General features: G+C 43.3%; 1 protein-coding gene across 1 annotated transcript in view; it reads right to left on the bottom strand.

Annotated features, from left to right (window-relative positions):
* The window catches only part of ift122 (intraflagellar transport 122 homolog (Chlamydomonas)), a 229,911-nt gene that overhangs the window by 174,420 nt on the left and 30,839 nt on the right, over positions 1-24,652 (bottom strand). The window contains exons 6-11 of the mRNA XM_068051340.1: positions 23,192-23,258; positions 21,848-21,988; positions 18,125-18,200; positions 6,431-6,622; positions 4,823-4,961; positions 953-1,155 (exon numbers count right to left, since the gene is read on the bottom strand). Coding sequence (XP_067907441.1) covers positions 953-1,155; positions 4,823-4,961; positions 6,431-6,622; positions 18,125-18,200; positions 21,848-21,988; positions 23,192-23,258 — 818 coding nt within the window. The remainder of the gene's footprint in view (positions 1-952; positions 1,156-4,822; positions 4,962-6,430; positions 6,623-18,124; positions 18,201-21,847; positions 21,989-23,191; positions 23,259-24,652) is intronic.

The following is a 24,652-nucleotide window of genomic DNA, read 5'->3' on the forward strand; positions in this document are numbered from 1 at the left end:
AACCAGAGGAACGAGTCTTTCAAGTCTCTCCTCATAATTATAGTTCCTCATCCCTGGTATCATCCTGGTCAATCTACACTGCACACTCTCTATGGCTTTAATGTCAGCTTAAAAACAATTTATCTAACATTCCACAACAGTGCTCCTGATACGTTCTCCTTTTTCCTCAACTGAGGATTCGATTCCCCTCCACTGTGGTCAACAGGGCCTTTGACCATGTACATCCCATTTCCTACACTCCTTCCCCTCCCTCCCAGAACTACAATAAGGAGTGCCTAATCTTTCAATTAGCCACACTACAGACCTGAGGACTGAACATTGAGTTCAATCATTTCACAGCATGACTGGCCTTTTCTTTATATTTTTCTTTTTTTTATTATTTTATTTTATTTTTTAACCATGTGTCTGTTTTTCATGTTTTCTGCCATTAACTCTCTCTCTAGACTAATGCTTTGTTTTTCACCACTAGAATTAGCACACTCTTTGCCTTTGTCCCATGACAGCTTTGTTATTTAATCTCTCCTGCCCTCTGCCCTAAGACATACCTTCCCTTTTGTTCTATTCCCCACCAAACCACCCCACCCCTGTTTCACTTGCTTAAAACCTAATTTGTTTCAAACCTTTGCCAGTTCTGATGAAACGTCACAGACTGAAACATTAACTCTGCTTTCTCTCCACAGATGCTGCCCGATCTGCTGAGAATTTCCATCATTTTCTGTTTTCAATTCTGATTTTCACCATCCACAGTACTTTGCTTTTATCAAAATTCTAGATATATCTGACAATGTCTATCAACAGCTTGAAAATGATGCCTGAAAGTACTTTATTAATTAAACTGTTCAGAGAAAGACATTTTTTGGAAACACAGCCAAGTTGAATATCTACTATAGAAAAAGTAATTGTACTGACATATGATAAGCTTGTGAACGGAAGCTTCCATTCGTCTACATACCAGACACAAGATAAGGTGCTGGGAGCATACAACTAATAGGTTGCATTCAAATTTCTTAGCGATCTTCTCCTTCACCCGGTAATGCATGTCTGTATTATCTTCTGAAAAGAGCTCATAGATCAGGATTTTTTCCGGCAGTTGGATTGCTAGTCGATTTTTATAGATAGCAATCTTCTTCACTAGTTCCCTGCATCTGATCCGCACTAGGAAACAGGAAAATGTACATGGTAAGTGCAGTGACTAGACATCATCAAATATCATGCACTGGAATTGACTGAACTGACTGCTAAATGTATAAGTGCTTGCCTTGAGCTGATGAACCTGTGTTCACTCAAGAAAATCACCACAAGATATTGGATTTCCTGCCTCCGAAATATAAATAGTAAGCGGGTAGTAAAAGACGAGGTGGAGTCTATTAGGGACAAAGAGGGTGAAATATGCTTAAAGGTGCAGCGCAAGGCTAGAATACTGAATAAGCACTTTGTATCAGTGTTTACGAAGGAAGAGGATGCTGATAAAATATTAGAAGCTGAGATGACAGAGGAAATGCAAAGGGGTGAAAATTGATAGGAAGGATGTACTGGAAAAGCTGGCTATGCTTAGATAGGTCACCTGGTCCAGATGGCTTGCAAAAGGAAGTGAGAGTGGAGATAGCAGAAGGGCTTGCCATAATCTTTCAATGTTCCCTAGCAGAAGGGGGTGGGGAGGTACAAGAGGATTGGAAAGTGGCAAACGTGACACCCTTATTCAAGAAAGGGCATAAGAATATTGCTAGTAACAACAGGTCAGTCAGTGGTGGGTAAAGTTATAGAAACAATAATCAGTGAAAAAAAAAAATCAACAGGAGAGGTTTGAGCTAATTAAGGAGAGCCAGCATGGATTTGTAAAAGGCAGATCATGCTTGACTTATGGATTTTTTTTGATCAAGTAACAGAGAAAGTTGATGAAGGGAAGCAATGGCTGTTGTTTACATGGATTTTAAGAAAGCTTTTGACAAAGTGCACATGAAAGGCTGGTTAACGAAATTAAAGTTCATGGAATAGGAAGGTCAATGTCAGCTTGGATAAAAAAAAATTGGCTTAAGGACAGAAAACAGTGAGTTGTGGTAAATGGTTGTTTTTCCGACTGGTGGATGGTAAACAGTGGTGTTCCCAAGGGTCAGTCCTAGGACCACTGCTTTTTTTGATATATATAAATGACTTGGATATTGGAATAGAGAGTAACATTTCAAAATTTGCTGATAATACCAAACTTGGAGGCGTGGCAGACATTGTGGATGATACCAATCAACTGCAACAAGCTAACAATATGCTAACAGAATGGGCAAACAAGTGGCAGATGGAATTTAATACAGAGAAGTGTGTGGTGATGCATTTTAGCAAAGGGATAGGGAGAGGCAATATAAACTATATGGCACAGTTCTAAAGAGTATAGATGGGGACAGAAGGACCTAGGGGTTAATGTGCATAGATCTTTGAAGGTGGAAAGACATATTGAGGGAGTAGTTAGCAAAGCATATGGGACCTTGGCCTTCATAAATAGAAGTATTAAATACAAAAGCACAGAAGTTATGCTGACCCTTTATAAAGCTTTGGTTAAATCCCAACTGGAGTATTGCGTCCAGTTCTGGTCACCACACCTTAGGAAGGATGTGAGGGTCCTTGAGAAGATGCAGAGGAGATTTAAGAGAATGGTTCCAGGGATGAAGGATTTTAGCTACAAGGTTAGGTTGGAGAAGCTGGGGTTGTTTTCCATGAAGCAAAGGAGATTGAGGGGAGTTTTCACAGAGGTGTACAAGATTATGATAGGTTTAGATAAGTTAGACAAAGAAAAGCTATTCCCATTAGTTGATGGCATAAGGACTCGGGGACACAGATTTAAGAATTTGGACAAGAGACGCAGGGGGGATGTGAGGAAGAACATTTTACACAGTGAGTGATAATGACCTAAAATTCACTGCCTACGAGGGTGGTAGAAGCGGTGACAATGAATGATTTCAAAAACAATTGGATGGACACTATAGAGAAATAAACATGCAGGGCTTCGGGAATAGAGTGGGGGAACGGGACTGATCAGACTGCTATACAGAGCCAGCATGGACTCCACTGGCCGAATGGCCTCCTTCTGTGCTATAATGACTGAGTCTACTAAAATTCATCAGTTTGAAGCACTTCACTGTAAGGATAAGCTTGTATTTATAAAAAAAAAAATTTACATTCTCAGGTGGTCTCAAAGTGCTTCCAGCCAATTTAATAATTTTGACCTGCAGTCACTGTTGTTTTGACCACAGCAAGATATCATAAACAATGAGATAAGTGGAATCATGATCACTGACCTCACTGTTATTTCTGGACTCATTCTTAATCTAATGTTTGGGCAAGCTTCAGGATTCAAAAATGCTTCTGAATGAGAACTAGGCACTTGGATAAATAACATGCTGCTGCAGGATTTAAAGCAAGCTTCATTGAGGTTTTTTGTGTCACTGAAGGTAATTAATGCTTGCACTAGGATCAGAGAGGAGATGCTCCTGAGGCATTTGGACTCTCAGAAATGACAGTCAGTCTGGCAATAAGTCTGCACTATGGCCAACGAAAGCCTATTCAGGCATTGGTCAAAAAGGACTTGACAGTGGATAGACCCACAACTACAAATCCACCATGGGAACTAAGAGAGAAAATATATATATATTTTTATAGTCACTTTAATAACTAGGAAAAAGGATTTTAGAAGTGGAAGGGCGGATCACAATTTTCCCATATGTGTTGGTGGACAAGGTATTTAGACAATATGACAACATAAATAACAGAATAAGGGGTTTTAGGGAATTGAAGAACAAAGTCGTTTTTTTCTTAAATTTTGTAAAGTAGCAAGTAAACAGAATCACAGGAGGCCTGAATGTTCCAGTGTATACCGTGAGACCATAGCAATGACTTTGGTGATTGGAACAATTACTCTGATCTCAAGAATGATGCTTACGAGTCAAATTTAAATCTTTTACATTATTAATTTCTATAAGCTAAAGAATTTTAAATGGTTACTGTATCCGACAACAGGCTTAAATTTGATTTAGAGCTTCATGCAACAACCTGTAAATCCATTAAACTCTCTAAACAATCACTTCTGTTAAAGAATGCCACAATTTCAGTTTGCTCCTAGATTAAAAAAGAAAATGCTGGAAATGAACAGCATGTCAGTCAGCATCTGTAAAGAGAAAGGACAAGTTAGTAGCTAAAATGTATTCCTTGTTGCTGAAAATAAGTGACAGCCATTCGCTGGTTCATTCCTCAGGGCAATGTCTTGACCAATCAGAGTCAAGCTGCCTGGTTTAAATTTCAAACAAAGCTTGGCAGTTAACTGTCAGTCACCGTAAACTGGTGCATTCTCCATGGCAACGCCTCTATCAATCGGAGTTTACTTGCCAACCAATCAGCACTCTCTTCTCATGCAGTATAAGTTGTTTTCCCTTACATTTGTTATTCTTGCGTCTGTCCTGATGAGTGCAAGACGAAAAGCTTCAACAACATGTCTCTACTTTCAGCAATTCTCAAGTTCTGTACTATCAAACGACTATCTGTATTCCTGATTCTTCAATTTTTCCTTTCTCGTTGCAGTTGCTAACTCATCGGTTGCATTGTTGCAGCATTTGTTTCAGATCTGCAGTTTTTTGCCTTTTATTTGCTATAACTAGATCAATCTGATATCAAGCTGAAGCAGGCTGACTTGATTTCAAAGCTGCAGAGCACTCATTAGAGCTTTTCATGCATCCTTAATTTATTGTAGATTGCTGAGATACAGTTAGTTTAACTTCAATGGCTTGGGGAAGCCCCAGTGTCCCAACTACAACTGCTAGCACCTTTTTTAAGAACTCACCTTTCTGCTCTGTGATAAGATGCTGTACAATGACATCAGTCATGCTGTCCCTGTAGGCATAGCGGTCCTTGTATAGGCCATGTACTGTGCTAAAAATGATTTGGTAAAAGGCAATTGTACCATCTTGACAGCCCACAACCTTGGAAGAAGAATACAGAATCATTTGCATGTGCTCATTACCCACAGAATAACAATACAAAGAAAAGCAGCAATATGTAAATCTTTGAAGTATGGTTGAGCCGTGATCTAATTAAAAGGCAGAACAGGTTTGAGGGACTGAATATCCTGTTCCTATGAAATTTAAAGAACTAAAATTTCATTCTGCTAAAGTTTGAATTATATCACCAATTAATGCTTAATCATTACAGCAGCTTTGCAATCATAGGGATTACACTGAAAACAGAAAAAGTTGCCACCAAATGGTTCAATGAGTGCCTTCACCTACACAAATTAACCAAAAAACAGAGAAAGCATTAAAAATTGTAATACAGTGGCAACAGGTATTATGCTTAGCCTCACAGTTCAACATGGATAAATAAATGTAACTTTGGATTGAAACTTTGGAGATTGATAAGGATGCAGTAAGATGATTGACAATTTCATTTCCAACAGTTAAAAGTGCACTAGCATAGAAATTCAAGCACGCCCATTTTCGGGCACTTGTGGGACACAGGATGCATTCCCTGTGCCTGAATAGTGAGGCCTGAGGTGCTCCTGAAATTGGGCTCCTGGCCTCAGTTCGATTGAGTCGGTGGGCTACAGAGAGTCAGAGGAAGGTTGTCTGGCAAAGTATGTTCGGAAATCAGGTCGCTGCAGTGACAGATAAGTGAGGAAGTGCAGCAACTGGGTCAGAAAGATGGGCAATCAGGTCAGAAGGCAGCGGTGACTAACAGTGAGGTGAGGGGGAATGGAGCAACGATGATCAGCAATAGCCCACACTCTTTTAATGTGGGGTCAGGAGGAGCATTCCCATTTCCACATTCAAATAAATATATTTTAAAAACTTATCCTGTTAATTGGATTAATTCAGCTGTCCCTTTAAGTACCACGTGTTTGGCCACATCTCAGCCTGGCTTTCCTGAGTGTAGCCAACACCAGCTGCTTCAGGGAAACTACACCTGCAAAGGGGCACTCAAACAGGTATTGACCTCTTACTTGGATATGCAAAGACCTTAACACCTGTTTCAGGCATTTCTAACTCACAATGTGCATGCTCTTCCTTGACTGCCATGCTGGAGGCTTGGGAAGCCATTGAGACACTGTAAAACTGTGCTGTTCAGCCAGCTTTCTAGGTCACTGTTCTTTAAGGGACTGGATGAGTTTGAAAAGAAAACTTTCTGGTTTGGTTTCACTGTGTTCGATGACAAAAGCAAAAGGATGAGCATTCAGTTTCGAAATCCATAGAAAGTTTTCACTATGGTATTCAAATCACTAGTCATCCAGAATATGCCACCATACAGGTAAATAGATAATTCTCAAAAATTCTGCTGGGAAAGTCAAATTAAATTGTCTACATTATTATTACAGAAGAGTATTGGTCAGAATGGAGATGTATAAACTGTGCACAAAGACTGACATCTAGCAAAGATGAACTGAAGAAGATCTTACAACATAATTGGAGTCTGGCTTCACCCTGCAGGTCCACACCCAGGACTGCTGTTCCCCAATGGCACCAAGACGAACCCCATCTTTCGTGTACAAAGAGACTTGCTTATCGGAGCCTCCCACCAAAATATACTCTCCTTTTGTGAAGTAGCTGACACAGCAGGGGTCAAAATTCAGTGCCCTGTCTTTTCCAATCTGGAATTCAAATACAATTCAATATTATGCAAAATATAATCAAATCCATTTGGTGCACCTTTTCAACTTTAAACAATCTAGTTTTAAGAATTTAAATTCACAGGAGGAAAACAATATTTCAAAGTGCAATTAATTAGCTCAACCTTGATAAGAACTCCCAACTAAAGCTCTCTAAATTTAAAATAAAGAATATTATGTCCCACAGTCAATTACCAAAGAACTGAAAAATACCTACATTGTTTGCACGGAAACAGCTGTGAAGATTAATGAAGCATATCTCCACCGTGTTGCAAGAATTACGAAGGAAAAGTTAAACTCATGGGCTGAAATCACCCTAAAATTACCCAATCCACTACATCAACAAAGATGTTACCCATTTGAATAAAATTACTAAATAGTGAAAGAGGAAATCTCATTTGAATTTGTTCTCATGCTCATTGCCAATACTGCATAGCAAAATTTTAACTCATTTAGGAATTACTGTAGCATTTTAAAGCTGCATGCATGAACCCCAGCTTTTAATGCTACTATATGTACAGTTCTTAATAAACAGTTCTGGGCAGTTGAAAAAAAAGACATACATTGACATAGCTCCTTTCACAGGACATCCCAAAGCTCTTTATATCCAAAGAAGTACTTTCAAAGCATGGAGAACATTATGGTGGGGGGCGGGTGTAAGAATAGCATGCACCAGAAGGAAGAAATGATTTTTTTATTCATACAGTGAATGTGGCATCATTGGCAAAGCCAGCATTTATTGCCCATCTCTAATTGCCCTCGGGAAGGTGGTGGGGAGCCGCGTTCTTGAAGCGCTGCAGTCCATGTGGTGAGGGTCCTCCTTCTTGTAAGGTAGGGACTGCGAGTATTTTGATGAAGGAATGAGGAAATTTCCAGGTGGTTGGTGTGTAACCTACAGGTGTTCATATGTATCTGCTGCTCCTGTCCTTCTAGGTGGTACATAGGAACATAGGAGCAGGAGTAGACCATTCAGCCCATCAAGCCTGCTCCTGGTTGATCATCCACTTCAATGCCTTTTTCCCACACTATCCTCATATCCCCTTATGTCATTTGTGTTTAAAAATCTGTCAATCTCTGCTTTAAACATACTCAATGACTGAGCTTCCACAGACCTCTGTCCTAAGTGACTTCCCTCTTATTTTGAAGTTGTGTTCCCTGGTTCTAGACTCCCCAACCAGGAGAAACATCTTACCTGCATCTACCCTGGCTATCCCTTTAAGTATTTTGTAGGTTTCAATGAGATCACCTCTCATTCTTCGAAACTCTAGAGAATACAGGCCCAGTTTCCCTAATCTCGCTTCATAGGACAGTCCCAACATCCTGTGAACAAATCTGGTGATCCTTCGCTGCATTCCCTCTATGGCAATAATATCCTTCCGAAGGTAAGGGGACAAAATCTACACACAGTACTCCAAGTGCGGTCTAACCAAGGTTCTTTACAATCGAAGCAAGGCTTCACTACTCCTGTACTCAAATCCTCTTGCGATAAAGGCTAACATACCATTAGCCTTCTTAATTGCTTGCTGCACCTGCTCCAGAATCTATAGAACTTTGAAAGATGATCACCAATGCATCCAGTATCTCCATAGCTACCTCTTTCAACACTCTGGGATGTAGAATATCAAGTCCTGGAGACTTATCAACCTTCAGCCCCATTAATTTCACCAATACAACCTAATAATTTCCTTCAATTCCTCATTCCTCTAATCCCTTGGATCTCTAATTCTAGGAGGGGCTGCAAGTGTGGACACTGCTGTCGAAGAAGCCAGGGAAAGTTACTGCAGTGCATCTAGCAGATGGTACACTGCAGCTACATTGAGCAAGTGTTGGAGGGAGTGAATGTTTAAGGTGGTGGATGGGCTGCTGATCAAGTGGGTTGCATTGTCCTGGATGGTTCGAGCTTCTTGTGTGTTGTTGGAGCTGCACTTAACCAGGCATGGAGGGAGTACTCCATCACACTCCTAACTTGTGCCTTGTAGATGGTGAACAGGCTTTGGTGAGTTAAGATTTGAGTTACCGCAGAATACCAACCTTTTGACCTGCTCATTAGCCATAGTATGTGACTGGTCCAGTTAAGCTTCTGATCAATGATGACGACCCCCCCCCATGATGTTGATAGTGGAGGATTCAACAATGATAATGCCACTGAATGTCAAGAGGAGGTGGTTAGATTCTCTCTTGTTGGAGATAACCATTGTCTGGAACATATATAGTGCAAATGTTACTTGCCACTTATCAGCCCAAGACTGAATGTTGTCTAGGCCATGCTGCATTTGGGCATGGACTGCTTCATTACCTGAGGAACTACAAAGGGAACTGTACATTGTGCAACCAGCAGTGAGCACCCACACTTCTGACTTTACGACAGAAGAAAAGTAATTGATCAAACAGCTAAAGATGGTTGGGCCTAGGACACTGCCCCGAGGAACTCCTGCAGCGATGTCCTGGAGCTGAGACGATTGGCCTCCAACAACCACAACAATCTTTCTTGTGCTAGGTATTACTCCAATCGTAAAGAGTTTTCCTCCAATTCCCATTGACTTCAGTTTTGGTAGGGCTCCCTGATGCCACACTCAGTCAAATGCCACCTTGACATCAAGAGCAGTCACTCTCGCCTCATCTCTGGAATTCAGCTCTTTTATCCATGGTTGGACCAAGGCTGTAATGAGGTCTAGAACCAAGTGATCTTGGAAAAACGTAAACCGGATATCGGTTAGCAGCGATTGGGTTTTTCCGACAATCCAGTAGCTACTTGGTCACCATTAGCCAAGCTGCTCCAGTACAGCTACAATACTGGCATCTACCCAGCAATGTGGAAAATTGCCCAGGTATGTCCTGTGCACAAAAAGCAGGACAGGTCCAACCCGGCCAATTACTGCCCCATCAGCCTACACTCAATCATCAGTAAAGTGATGGAAGGTGTCATCGACAGTGCTATCAAGCGGCACTTGCACAGTAATAACGTGCTCAGTGGCGCTCAATTTGGGTTCCACCAGGGCCACTCAGCTCCTGACCTCATTACAGCCTTGGTTCAAATATGGACAAAAGAGCTGAACTCCAGAGGTGAGGTGAGAGTGACTGCCCTTGACATCAAGGCAGCATTTAACCAAGTATGGCATCAAGGAGCCCTAGCAAAGCTGAAGTCAATGGGAATCGGGGGAAAACTCTTCGCTGATTGGAGTTATACCTAGCGCAAAGGAAGATGGTTGTGGTTGTTGGAGGTCAATCATCTCAGCTCCAGGACATCATTGCAGGAGTTCCTCAGGGTAGTGTCCGAGGCCCAACCACCTTCAGCTGCTTCATCAATGACCTTCCTTCAATCATAACATCAGAAGTGGGGATGTTCGCTGATGATTGCACAATGTCCAGCACCATTCACGACTCCTCAGATACTGAAGCAGTCTATGCAGAAATGCAGAATGACCTGGACACTATCCAGGCTTGGGCTGATAAGTGGCAAGTTACATTCGCGCCACACAAATGCTAAGCAATGAACATCTCAAACAAGAGAGAATCTAACCATCTACCCCTAGTGTTCAGGAGCATTACCATCACTGAATCCCTCACTAACTAATCCTGGGGGTTACCACTGACCAGAAACTGAACTGGAGTAGCCATATAAATACTGTGGCTACAAGAGGAGGTCAGAGGCTAGGAATCCTGCAGTGAGTAACTCACCTCCCGACTCCCCAAAGCCTGTCCACCCATCTACAAGGCACAGGTCAGGAGTGTGATGGAATACTCTCCACTGGCCTGGATGGGTGCAGCTCCAACAACACTCAAGAAGCTCGATACCATCCAGTACAAAGCAGCCCGCTTAATGGGGACCCCATCCACAAATATTCACTCCCTCCATCACCACGCACAGTGGCAGCAGTGTGTACCATCTACAAGATGCAAAGCACCAAGGCTCCTTACACAGCACTTTCAGAATCCACGACCTCTACCAGCGAGAAGGACAAGGGCAGAAAATGGTTGGGAACACCACCACCTGCAAGTTCCCATCCAAACTACACACCCATCCATTCCTTCACTGTCGCTGGGTCAAAATCCTGGAACTCCCTTGCTAACAGCACTGTGGGTGTACCTACCCCACATGGACTGCAGCGGTTCAAGAAGGCAGCTCACCACCACCTACTCAAGGGCATTTAGGAATGGACAATAAATGCTGGCCTAGCCTGCGGCGCCCATATCCCCATGAATGAATTTTAAAAATTACTGATGCTAGCTTTTTATTAAAGATTGATTTAATTAATTGAATTTAAATTCCCCAACGGTCATGGCGGAATCTGAACTCACATCTCAGAGTATTAGTGTTGGCCTCGAGATGACTTGGAAAGTAACATAACAATCATGCTAAAAGCAAAATACTGCGGATGCTGGAAATCTGAAATAAAAACAAGAAATGCTGGAACCACTCAGCAGGTCTGGCAGCATCTGTGGAAAGAGAAGCAGAGTTAACGTTTCGGGTCAGTGACCCTTCTTTGGAACTAGCAGATGCCATTTGCTTGCCATTTCAACTCTCCCCCCTGCTCTCATGCTCATATCTCTACCCTGGGCTTGCTGCAGTGTTCCACTGAACATCAACCGAGGAACAGCATCTCATTTTCCGATTAGGCACACTACAGCCTGCCGGACTGAACATTGAGTTCAATAATTTCAGAGCATGACGGGCCCCCCATTTTACTTTTATTTTTGGTTATTTTTTCTTTTTTTCTTTTTTACATTTTTTACAATTTTTTTTCTTTTGTTTATTTCGTTTCATTGTAGTTTGTTCAGTTTGCTTACCCAATGTTTTTTTTCCATGTTTGTACTTGCTGCTGCTCAATCTTCAGTTCGTTAACACCCTATCTGTACTAATGCTTTGTCTTTCAACACACCATTAACTTATTGTTTGCCTTTGCTCCATGACCTCTTGGTCAGCTATGTGGCCTTGTCCAATCTACACCTTCTCCTTTGTTATCTCTTGCCCCACCCCCGGTTCACTCGCTTATAACCTTTGACATTTCTAATATTTGTTAGTTCCGAAGAAGGGTCACTGACCCGAAACGTTAACTCTGCTTCTCTTTCCACAGATGCTGCCAGACCTGCTGAGTGGTTCCAGCATTTCTTGTTTTTATAACCATCATGCTGCATACCCGGGCCTCACCACTGACCAATATTACACACCTTGCAATGTCCTGGTCTGGAAGTGACATGAGCAGAGAGATAGAAGGTCATCAACCCTGTCTCTCAGCAAGTGTGGTGGGGGAGGCGTGGTACTTTTAACAATGTGTAAAAAACTAAACTTTAAAGCCGACGGAGAATGCTAACAAAACAGCATTCAGACATGAATTCTGTCTATTATATCAACTACAGTTTAATAATTGCAGCTAAAGATGTACCACCCAGCTATCCGATACATATGGAGGGCTAGACATCATAATGCCAGTACAGCATACATACACAGACAACTGACAACTCCATCAAAATGCCTCTAACCTATGAACAGCCAGTGTGATGGTGGTGTAATGTGTTTCACTGAGCACCAATTAAGTTTTCCTTTATGATTGCAACTTATGGTCAGGTAGAAGCACTAAGCATAGACAAGAGATTCCCAGCAGAGAAGAGTATCTCTTTGACAGAGTCAAAAGCAACACAGGCCCAGATCTGGGAACAGGTGGCATCGAGTCATAGAGTCAGAGTCATTTACGAGATAGAAGGAGGCTATTCAGTCCATTGAGTCCCTGCTGGCTCTCCTCAGAGCTATTCAGTCAGTCCCACTCTCCCACTCGATCCCCGTAGTCCTGCAAGTTTATTTCCTTCAAGTGCCCAACCAATTTCCTCTTGAAGTCGTTGTTTGTCTCCACTTCCACCACCTCCATAAGCAGCGAGTTCCAGGTCATTACCACCTGCTACATATAAATGTGCTTCCTCATATTCCTCCTGCATCTCTTTCCCAAAACTTTCAATCTGTGTCCCCTAGTCTTTGTACCTTTAGTTAATGGGAATAGTTTTTCCTTGTCTAACTTATCTAAGCCTGTCATAATCTTGTACACTTCTATTAAATCTCCCCTCAATCTCCTTTGTTCTAAGGAGAACAAACCAACACAGCTTTTCCAACTTAATCTTGTAGCTAACATCCCCCCTCCCTGGAATCATTCTGGTAAATCTCCTCTGTACCTTCTCAAGGACCCTCACGTCCTTCCTGAAGTGTGGTGACCAGAACTGGATGCAATATTCCAGTTGGGGCCTAACCACAGCTTTATAAACCTCCCTGCTTTTGTACTCAATGCCTCTATTTATGAAACTTTACTAACCACTCTCTCAAATGTCCTGCCATCTTTAAAGATCGATGCACATGCACCCCTGTTGCTTTACACTCTTTAGAGCTGTACCATTTAGTATATACTGCCTCTCCCTATTCCTTCTGCCAGCCCATCTTCTTAACCAAGAAGAGAAAATCTAACGAAGGTCAAGAACTTTATTATAAAAATATGAACAAATAAAATATAAATCAGGTCCCGGGTTTTATGTGTAATCTGTAGTTTTCAGGTGATCTCAGTCGAGCAGCAGTAGGGACATGGAAATTGGTCTAACTACCCCTTGGCTGGGAAGGGGAAGGGGCAAGGGAGGAGAACGCAGACTGGATTTATGCTTCTGGTTACGATCTAATCACCCAGGCTGACAAGAAAGTGTTTGTCGACAACGGGTGTTGACAGGGTGTTCCCACCCCACAATCACAGGTCTGGGCCTGTATGAACTCACACAGGCACAAAATTGTGATGGAAAACACAGTTAGAGGTACCTCAAACAGAGAAAATATTGTTTAAGGTTAAGGATTCATCTGGTTCCTTGAAATAAATAAATTTGCTGTAGTGGGGCATTTAACTGTGTCTGCCATTAGTTAAGCATGTACCCTTCAAGTCAAAAAAAGGTTTGGCCACAAAATTTCTAAAAGTGCAAGTTGATAACGGCAGAGAGAGAAACAGGACATCTGGGACCTGAGTGAAACAGGCAACCTAACAGGTTATCTCCTTAGCCAATCAGATTTAAGGATTAGAAAATAAACACTAGAAGGACTGAAAAGGACAGTGAACGAAAACAGTTGAATTCAATGTCAAATCATGTACAGAAAGAGAATTAAAGGGAGGGAAAGAAAAATTGGATTTTGAAAGAGACAGAAAGGAAAATTAAGCAAAAAAATTAATTTGAAATTTGTCATTTTTTAAACAAAGTGATTCCTGACAACGCTGGCCGCCACTGACGTCATCAGACTGCGCCACGGTGCGCACATGCGCAGATGGTCTCCTGCTTTCTGTGCATGCGCTGCGTTCCGGCTTGCCAGGACTGGTTAGCGCATGCGCCGATGACATCATCGCGTGACGTGTGCATCTTCGGGCAACGCCAGGTCGGCCGCTGCGCATGCGCTTTATGCAACGCCAACGGGTATTCACGCATGCGCCAACCTTCGGATATTCACGCATGCGTCAAGCTTCGGCGCGAGTTTCTGAAAGTGGAAGGAGGAGAGGTTTTGTCGGGCATTTTCTCGCAATTATTTAGTCATTTTGAAGATTTCAGTCTGCTTCATTTTTATCAGAAAGAGGAGATTGCTCCGAGGTAAGTTGCTCTGAAAACATTTCCATTGTCTGGGGCACTACATGTGCTCCAGTCCCTGTTGTAAGTTGCTCTGAAAACAGTCCATTGTCTGGGGCTGTGTGCAGGCAGTAAATGTGCCATAGTCCCTGTTGTAAGTTGCTCTGAAAACATTTCCATTATCTGGGGCACTGCATGTTCTCCAGCCCCTGTTGTAAGTTGCTCTGAAAACATTTCCATTGTCTGGGGCACTACATGTGCTCCAGTCCCTGTTGTAAGTTGCTCTGAAAACAGTCCATTGTCTGGGGCTGTGTGCAGGCAGTAAATGTGCTCCAGTCCCTGTTGTAAGTTGCTCTGAAAACAGTCCATTGTCTGGGGCTGTGTGCAGGCAGTAAATGTGCTCCAGTCCCTGTTGTAAGTTGCTCTGAAAACAGTCCATTGTCTGGGGCTGTGTGCAGGCAGTAAATGTGCTCCAGTCCCTGTTGTAAGTTGCTCTGAAAACAGTCCATTGTCTGGGGCTGTGTGCAGGCAGTAAATGTGCTCCAGTCCCTGTTGTAAGTTGCTCTGAAAACAGTCCATTGTCTGGGGCTGTGTGCAGGCAGTAAATGTGCTCCAGTCCCTGTTGTAAGTTGCTCTGAAAACAGTCCATTGTCTGGGGCTGTGTGCAGGCAGTAAATGTGCTCCAGTCCCTGTTGTAAGTTGCTCTGAAAACAGTCCATTGTCTGGGGCTGTGTGCAGGCAGTAAATGTGCTCCAATCCCTGTTGTAAGTTGCTCTGAAAACATTCCCATTGTCTGGGGCTGTGTGCAGGCAGTACATGTGCCCCAGTCCCCGTTGTAAGTTGCTCTGTTCCTGCACCCATCAGAGCAGTGCACATGGACACACAGCCACCTGTTCCTGCACCCATTAGAGCCGTGCACATGGACACACAGCCACCTGTTTCCCCATCCGTCCTTGAAACAACCATGCAGAGCCTTGTAAGACTCCGCAATTGCCAGCTGTTTCCTGTCAAGCAGAGAGGGCGTCCAAAGCGGTCAAGCACTTGGGGAACATTCAGCAAGAAGAGACTGAGCACTAAAAGAAACAAGCATGCCATGTCCAGTGGTAGCACAAATGTGAATGCTCTTGCTGTGTACACAACTGGTGAGGTGGGAGTGCAGCCACACCATTCTCCATCCTCAATGTTACTTTAAGGCAAAGGTAGATAAGAGAGAAAGAAATGGAAGGTGATGCTGATAGTAGTAGGCAGGATTAAATGGGAGCGGATGGGAAGGCGCAGTAGTAGCATAACCGCTAGCAAGGAACAGCTGGGCTAAATGGCCTGCTTTATGCTCATAGTCCAAAAGAAATGTGCTTCTTTTTCCAGCACCCTCACATCATTCATGTTTTCCCAGAGAGCAGCAGTGAACCATCATGAGATAGGGGCAGTAACATCATCCTGATTCCTACAGCTGAGGTGGGTACTAAGTGATTCATTGGCGGTGTTCTCAGTACATGCCTTTACTGCAGAACATAAAGCATGCTCAACAGTAATTTCATTGGAGGAGGGAAGCTCTGACACTGATGTTCTTTCCTTATTTCTTTTCACGTAAAACATGCCCTTGAGAAAACAAGGTCAGCATTCAAGCAACGAAGGCAACTGGATCATGCAGTGGAGCTTGTCACGATGTGGAAAGGAACCTTGCATTTATGGATGAATTGGGAATGCACATTGGGATGCGTTTGGGAAACATTCACCAAGAATAGACTGAGCTCAGACTCTTGTGACTTTGCCTTCTTCACATGGACAATACAGTAGTGGAATAGAGAGCCAAGCGTTCATTCACCACAAGGCTCTCCAGGAACAATCTCTTTAGTTCTGCATAGCAGAGACTCGGCCTGTCTGTCTCACGGGAATGCTGGCAACACAACACTCATGTATCCATGCCCAGCAGTGTCTTGAATGTTTAATGTACATAATAAAATTTCTCAATAATTAAACCTGGAATTGTTGAGGTTTTTGATGCTATTTTCCCGACTTCGCAACTGCACTTCAGATATTCAACTGTGGTGTGGTCCTTGGGGGGTGGGGGAAAGAGGGAGATGGGGGAAAGAGGGAGATGGGGGAAGAGGGAGGTGGGGGGGAGAGGGGGAGGGTTGGGGGGAGGGGGGGAGGGGGGGAGAGGGTGAGGGGGTTGGGGGGAGAAGGGGGTGGAGGGTTGGGGGGAGAGGGGGGTGGGGGGTTGGGGGGAGAGGGGGAGGTAGGGGGAGAGGGGGAGGAGGGAGAGGGGGAGGTGGGGGGGAGGGAAGGGGAGGGGGTGGGGGGAGAGGGGGAGGGGGTTGGGGGGAGAGGGGGGAGGGGGTTGGGGGAGAGGGGGGAGGTAGAGAGGGGGAGGGGGAGAGGTAGAGGGGGTGGGAGGATAGGTAGAGGGGGGATGGGGGGAGAGGTAGAGAGGGGATGGGGGGAGAGGGGGTGTGGAGGTGTAGTGGGAGGGAGTTAAATTCAGAAGTTCCTGAAGAGGGAGATGCAAAAGGCAGGGACCAGACAGCTGCAATGCCTGAAGTACAGTTGAGAAGTAGGGGAGAAAACGGCTGGATGGGGGATCTGCAGCTGGAGGGAATGGCTGGATGACTGGGGCCGGAAGCGAGAGGCCGTAGACAGCCGCGGGGAGCGAGCGGCCACTGAAGACTTTGGTGTCACCGAGTGTGGGGAGCGGCTGGTGCGTCTTTTTCTGTTGCAAGTTTATGGCGCATGCGCAGAAAACGCACTCCTCCTCCCTCCCTCCCCCCCGCTGCTGTCTCCGGCCGCTCTGCTTCCCTCCGTCACCGGCCCGTTTGCTCGCCCACTCGCCGGCCGCTCCACTCCCCCCAGGCCCGCTCCGCTCCGCTCCCCCCTCCCCAGCCCCCTCCGGCCCTTGCCCGCTCGTTCGCTCTCTCACTCCGCCATTGTGTGCTGCCATGTGCTTGTTAGGTTGCCTCGTGTGATTATTTGAGCAGCGCCATCTTTAGTCCTGGCAGCTGCCTAAAGTCGCAGACTGTGACGTTTTAGTGGCACATGCTGCATTTGCGCATGTGCCACAGCAGCGCCACCTAGCGGTATCGTTGTTAGCAAATGCAGTTTAAACCTGAAGTAATGAGATTTCACATCTATAATAGTTAATTTTCGGTGCCAGAGAGGTTGATTAACAGTAATTAACACTTATTAAGTCATTAAAGGGGTACTTATGCTTGTAACGACAAGACTTAAGTTTCTGTGGCAAGTTTAATGGGCAAATAAGGGGAGGCTCGGGCATGAGATGACATTTTCACAAAGCTAAACGGCAGAAATGCACGACTCAGACAACAACTTTTCGATATTCACATTTATCTGCTCCTCATCTGTAGTTGCTGAATCATTTACACATAAATAACAGAGTGCCATTAGTCTTGTTATTTTGACAGAAAATTCTGCCTCTATTTGTCGGTACACTGAGCCCAGTATTGTTACAAAATTGCTGAGCTTGCTAGTGGAAGAAAACTGATGATTCAAAGGATCTTCAAAATATATTTGGAGTGACTTCATTAGTTCAATTTTCTTTCTTTTATTGTTGGGTTTTGTTGATTATGCATAACTCATTACACCCTTACCATGCTCCGTAAGTTTACTTGCCCTCTTTTTTCTGTCTGATTCATATGTTCTACCTCTTGTTACTTTTGATTTGATACTGCTTTAAGAAAGGGAAATTTGAACCAATCAACTGGAAGAAATCTGCACATCGACACTTATGACACCCAACTGTGAAGTAGGAACCATGATCGGAGGGGCAAAGTAGATGCTAGACGGAACTAATTTTCATGTATGTTATATAAACAGATTTTAAAAACTGAACAATTTGTGACACTTCTCTGCAGCATTCTTTTAGACAATTACAGAAATGTTTCCCAAACATACCTGTTTGCCACTCAGTTGGTAAAAAGAAAGTCGTTGCCCCCAGTCTGCCACAGCAAGGATGTCAGTGTGTTCATCTCTGTACAATCCAAAATCAAAGTTCAGAAGACATTAATTTACTATATATCACAACTATTTACCTAATGCAGTATGTATCAAGTTTCTGGTGTATGGCATCATTCATAATGATAATAGTACTGGTCAGGAACCAGTCATTCTGTGATCACTTGTCTCATTTAATTGGCATAGAAAAATCAATCTTTAACTCCTAATAAAGGTCAACAAACCTGAACTTCAGGAAAAATGGGAGGGAAGTTTTTTTAATGTGTACATCTAAAGCACTTTTAACAGCAATACTACAGAGTATTGAGGAAAGAGGAGAAATTAGATTGTCACTGCCTGGAGACAATGCTTTGGCTTATATGGAGGAGATATTCACTGCAATTGTTTTGTGTTATTTCTTGAGAGAAGGAAAATTTTATACTCAAGGTATTGCCCCTCACAATGTGCCTGGATTACCACTGTCAGGCTGCATAAAGGGGAACTTCAAGTACTGTGAATAAAAAGGGATTCATTTGTTAATTTTCTTTTGTGAACTGACTTACGATTTTTTTTTTATTCCTTTGGGGGATGTGGGCGTTGCTGGCTAGGCCAGCATTTATTGCCCATCCCTTATTGCCCTTGAGAAGATGGTGGTGAGCTGCCTTCTTAAACCGCTGCAGCCTTTGGGGTGTAGGTACCCCAACAGTGCTGTTAAGAAGGGAATTCCAGGATTTTGACCTAGCGACAGTGAAGGAACAGCGATATGGTTCCAAATCAGGATGGTGTGTAGCTTGGAGGTGGTGGTGTTCCCATGCAACTGCTGCCCTTGTCTTTCTAGGTGGCAGACATCGTGGGTTTGAAAGGTGCTGTCCAAGGACCTTGTCTTGTAGATAAGAACAAAAGAACAAAGAACAGTACAGCACAGGAATAGGCCATTCGGCCCTCCAAGCCTGCGCCGATCTTGATGCCTGCCTAAACTAACACCTTCTGCACTTCCGGGACCCATATCCCTCTATTCCCTTCCTATTCATGTATTTGTCAAGATGTCTCTTAAACGTCGCTATCGTACCTGCTTCCACCACCTCCCCTGGCAGCAAGTTCCAGGCACTCACCACCCTCTGTGTAAAAAACTTGCCTCGCACATCCCCTCTAAACTTTGCCCCTCGCACCTTAAGCCTATGTCCCCTAGTAACTGACTCTTCCACCCTGGGAAAAAGCTTCTGACTATCCACTCTGTCCATGCCGCTCATAACTTTGTAAACCTCTATCATGTCGCCCCTCCACCTCCGTCGTTCCAGTGAAAACAATCCGAGTTTTTCCAACCTCTCCTCATAGCTAATGCCCTCCAGACCAGGCAACATCCTGGTAAACCTCCTCTGTACCCTCTCCAAAGCCTCCACGTCCTTCTGGTAATGTGGCGACCAGAATTGCACGCAATATTCTAAGTGTGGCCTAACTAAGGTTCTGTACAGCTGCAACATAACTTGCCAATTTTTATACTCTATGCCCCGACCGATGAAAGCAAGCATGCCGTATGCCTTCTTGACTACCTTATCCACCTGCGTTGCCACTTTCAGTGACCTGTGGACCTGTACGCCCAGATCTCTCTGCCTGTCAATACTCCTAAGGGTTCTGCCATTTACTGTATACCTCCCACCTGCATTAGACCTTCCAAAATGCATTACCTCACATTTGTCCGGATTAAACTCCATCTGCCATTTCTCCGCCCAAGTCTCCAACCGATCTATCTCCTGCTGTATCCTCTAACAATCCTCATCATTATCCGCAACTCCACCAACCTTTGTGTCGTCCGCAAACGTACTAATCAGACCAGCTACATTTTCCTCCAAATCATTTATATATACTACTAACAACAAAGGTCCCAGCACTGATCCCAGCGGAACACCACTAGTCACATCCCTCCATTCAGAAAAAACACCCATCCACTGATACCCTCTAACTTCTATGACCAAGCCAGTTCTGTATCCATCTTGCCAGCTCACCTCTGATCCCGTGTGACTTCACCTTTTGTACCAGTCTGCCATGCGGGACCTCGTCAAAGGCTTTACTAAAGTCCATATAGGTAACATCCACTGCCATTCCTTCATCAATCATCTTCGTCACTTCCTCAAAAACTCAATTAAATTAGTAAGACACGACCTCCCCTTCACAAAACCATGCTGCCTCTCGCTAATAAGTCCATTTGTTTCCAAATGGGAGTAAATCCTGTTCCGAAGAATCCTCTCTAATAGTTTCCCTACCACTGACGTAAGGCTCACCGGCCTATAATTTCCTGGATTATCCTTGCCACCCTTCTTAAACAAAGGAACAACATTGGCTATTCTCCAGTCCTCTGGGACCTCACCTGTAGCCAATGAAGATGCAAAGATTTCTGTCAAGGCCCCAGCAATTTCTTCCCTTGCCTCCCTCAGTATTCTCGGGTAGTATAGATGGTATACAATGCTGCCACAGTGCGTGGTTGGTGGAGGGAGTGAATGTTGAAGGTGATGGATGGGTGCCAATCAAGCAGGCTGTTTTGTCCTGGATGGTGTTGAGCTTCTTGAGTGTTGTTGGAGTTGCAGGCAAGTGGAGAGTATTCCATCACACTCCTGACTTATGCCTTGTAGATGGTGGACAAGCATTGGGGAGACAGGAGATTAGTTACTCGCTGCAGAATTCACAGCCTCTGACCTTCTCTTACAGCTACAGCATTTATGTGGCTGGTCCAGTTCAGTTTCAAGTCAATGGTGACCCCCCCAGGATGTTGATGGAGGGGGTTTCAGGGATGGTAATGCCATTGAACATCAAGGGGAGATGGTTACATTTTCTCTTGTTTGAAATGGTCATTGCCTGGAATTTGTGTGGCGCAAATGTTACTTGCCATTTATCAGCCCAAGCCTGGATGTTGTCCAGGTCTTGCTGCATATGGACATGGGCTGCTTCAGCACCCGAGGAATCACAAATGGTGCTGAACATTGTGCAATCATCACAGAACATCCCCACTTCTGACCTTCTGATGGAGGGAAGGTCATTGACGAAGCAGCTGAAGATGGTTTGGCCTAGGATGAAGGGTATCAGTGCTGAAGAATTAAAAACATTTTTCCATCTTCACCCAGAGGTAGTATCAAGCGCTCACACTTCAGGTACATCACAGATGAAATGGACAGCAATGTTCTCTCTGCTTTGCATCAACAGTGTGCAACCTCAGAACTGTATCACCACTGCATCATTGGAAATTTTCCATTTTCAACACCAGTTACTTTTCTCACTGAGCAAAATTGCCAATTCAATGTCAATTAGTTTTGAATTATGGATTTTTTTTTTTGCTAAAGGATCATACAAACTGAGCACTAGGTCAAGACTGCCCAAATACAATTTCATATGCTTTAATAGCCAAGAGAGAGAGAGAGGAGACTTTCAAATCATTCGTCTGGACTGGACTGAAACCAAGATCCCAGCGGTGCAAAGGTATTTCTGGTAACCCACCCAGTCCCCAAACAAAGAGTTTCATTTCCAAAATTTGTACTTCACATCAATATTAATCTAACACAACTACCACTGGATTTTTACCTAATCAACACTGACGGCAATCACTGTTTTCACTTATTTTATTTAGCTTTGAATCGTAAGCATCTCAGAAACTCCAAAAGGCTTCAGACCAGTTCACTGTGTTTCCTTACTTACTTGGATGGATTCCAGCAAATTGACCAGATTGGGGCACCACCAGGTCGCTCAATTCTCACTTTCTCTTCTCCACTCTTACTTCGGATACTGACCACACCACTGAACAGGCTGATGGCCAGATACTGACCATCATTTGTCCAACTAGCCAAGTACAGCAAAGAAAAAGAACAGGTTTAGGAAACAATTTTAAGGGGCAAAGTTACATTGACAATATTTCAAGACTACTGTTACCGAGTTTATTTGTTTTTGATAAAATTTCTCTCCTCTCCTTGTGAAGGCATTGATTCCCTGCTGGGCTACACGATGATCTATACACCCTGCTAGATGGGTGGATGGATAGTGCTAGGATGATCTGGCTCTCCTTTGCAGCTACCTGAATAATTTGGCTTCCATTACAGCCTCCGGCTCCTCCTCTTCATCCAGCATACTGATCACATAAAATGGGAGTTTAGCGCAGTAATTCTATTAAAATGCAATGCTTTCCAATTGCACTGCAAAACTGAATGTAGAGGATGGCTTCCCAAGTATAAGAGTGAAAAGAGTTTTGCAACTCTGGCAGTAATTTCCAAGATATAGCCAAAAGTCTTCATGACTAATCTCAGTGTCCCTTTATCCAAGTACTTTGACTAAAAGGTTCTGGCAACTACATCTTTTGAACAGCGGTGCACTTTCTCAAGGGTGGATAGGAAGGTGGAGAACCCAGAATGTAGGATAGTGACATCATCCCATCCTAATTCCATCATTTGCATGTGCCAGCCACTGAGAGACCAGGGGCTTCTTCAGCCCAAACTCAAATTGAAGGCTATTTCTGTCGAATGCTTCTCCAGCGGAGTCCTGGCATAAATTGGTCCCATCAGAAATTCCTGAACCCTGCAAACCTCAATTTATGCCCTCCTAACCCAGAAATTGCCATGATATCTGATTATGGATAGCTTTGGAAGCAGATCACTTGGGAAGTTTATTTAAAATCTGGAAGTGTTTTTAATAACCATGAAGTATGAGATGGATCTGAATCACTCTCATCGAATCATCGTTAGTTAAATTCTGGCTCTTTAAAACTTGTGACTGTTGAAAAGATATTGTAGAGCTTGATAAACTTGTGATTCCCTTTTCAGCTGCACAGACTAATCCTTCAGCCAGCAATGAGAAAAATTGTCCAGAATAAGCAAACCGCATTGCAAGTCTGTGGTGTTCAACATGAAATTGTTCAAAGGAGATACACAAACCAACATACTGGAAGCTTGCAACTACAAGCATGTGGTTCAAAGACTTTGTAATGATCAGCCTTGGGAACATGTTTAAAACCCATGTGAGCAATGATATGAGGAACAAAGACAGGATTACCTGCAGCAGGTGATTTTGCTGTTGACTTTGTGCTTCGAGACAGATTTTTGCTCTGGAGACCACAAACCTGCATGGAAATCATTTTAAATATAAAGGCAAAATTAAGTTAAATTATGAATGTGTGAATTCAAATCTCTCACTATTAATTCAGTTACTCTGTAATCTCAAATGTTTGTCTCTAATCTACCTGCAACATTTATTTCAAAAGTAGGGGTTTGGAAAACAGCAAGGAGACGATAAGTGATTTCAGGAGGATATGGACAAGTTAATGGAATGGGTAGATAAGTGGCAGATGCAATTTAGTGCAGAGAAGAATGAGGTCATAATTTTGGAAGAGAAAACCAGGAATGGGAGCACATACTAAATGGAAGACGCTGAGGATTTCAACTACCCCAAAATTAATTAGCCAGAAGAGGTAGGCAAAGGAGATAAGGGAATCAGGTTCCTACAATATGTACAGGACTCCTTTCTAACCAACAGAGAGGATTCGCCACTGGATCTAGTAAGGGGGAATGAACTAGAGCAGATAAAGAGAAGTATAAAAATAACAGGTACTGATAATAAAATGGCAGAAATATAAATAATTACTTTGCTTCAGGATTTACTAGGGAGACAGCTGATGTGGACATGACATCAGATGGTGAGATTAGGAATGATAAAATCGCATTTAAAATAAAAAGAGGAGAAACAAGAAATAAACTAATCAAACTCAGAGGATAAAATCCCTGGTCCCGACAGATTGCACCTATGTATTTTCGAAGAATCCAGAGAAGAGGTAGCAGAGGCACTGTATTTAATAATTCATTAGAAAAAGGTGTAATACCAGAGGATTGGTGGATAGCTAACATTATACCTATATTTAAGAAGGGAGATATAACATGTCCAGGGAACTATAGATCAGTCAAGCTTAAGATCAGTGGGAGGAAAAATAATAGAATTCCTGCTAAAGGAGGAAATAGAAAACCATCGAGAAATCAAAAATATAATAATGAACAGTCAGCATGGATTTCAAAACCTCATCGATTTCTTTGAGAGAGTAGATGGGAGTAAGGCAATATATATAATTTATCTAGATTTCCAAAAGACCAGCTAAGGTGCCTCATAATAGAATAGTTAATAAGGTCAGAGCATGCAGAGTCAAGGGACAAGCAGCAGAATGGATAGCTAGCTGGCTGCAAGGCAGAAAGCAGAGAGCAGGGGCAAAGAGTAGCTGTTCAGAGCGGCAGAAGATGAAAAGTGGAGCCCCGCAAGGATCAGTGCTACGACTGCTGTTATTCAGAATTTACATTAACTATTTAGGCTTTGAGATCAAAAACACAATTTCTGAATTTACAGAAGACACTCAATTGGGGTGATAGTCACTAAGAAATAAAATAAGGAATTCAGGATAAACTTCTTTACCAAGCATGGTGAGAATGTGGAACTCGCTACCAGAGGAAGCAGTTGTGGCAAATAGTATAG

This window comes from Heterodontus francisci, chromosome 19, assembly GCF_036365525.1.
Source record: "Heterodontus francisci isolate sHetFra1 chromosome 19, sHetFra1.hap1, whole genome shotgun sequence".
NCBI lineage: Eukaryota > Metazoa > Chordata > Chondrichthyes > Heterodontiformes > Heterodontidae > Heterodontus > Heterodontus francisci.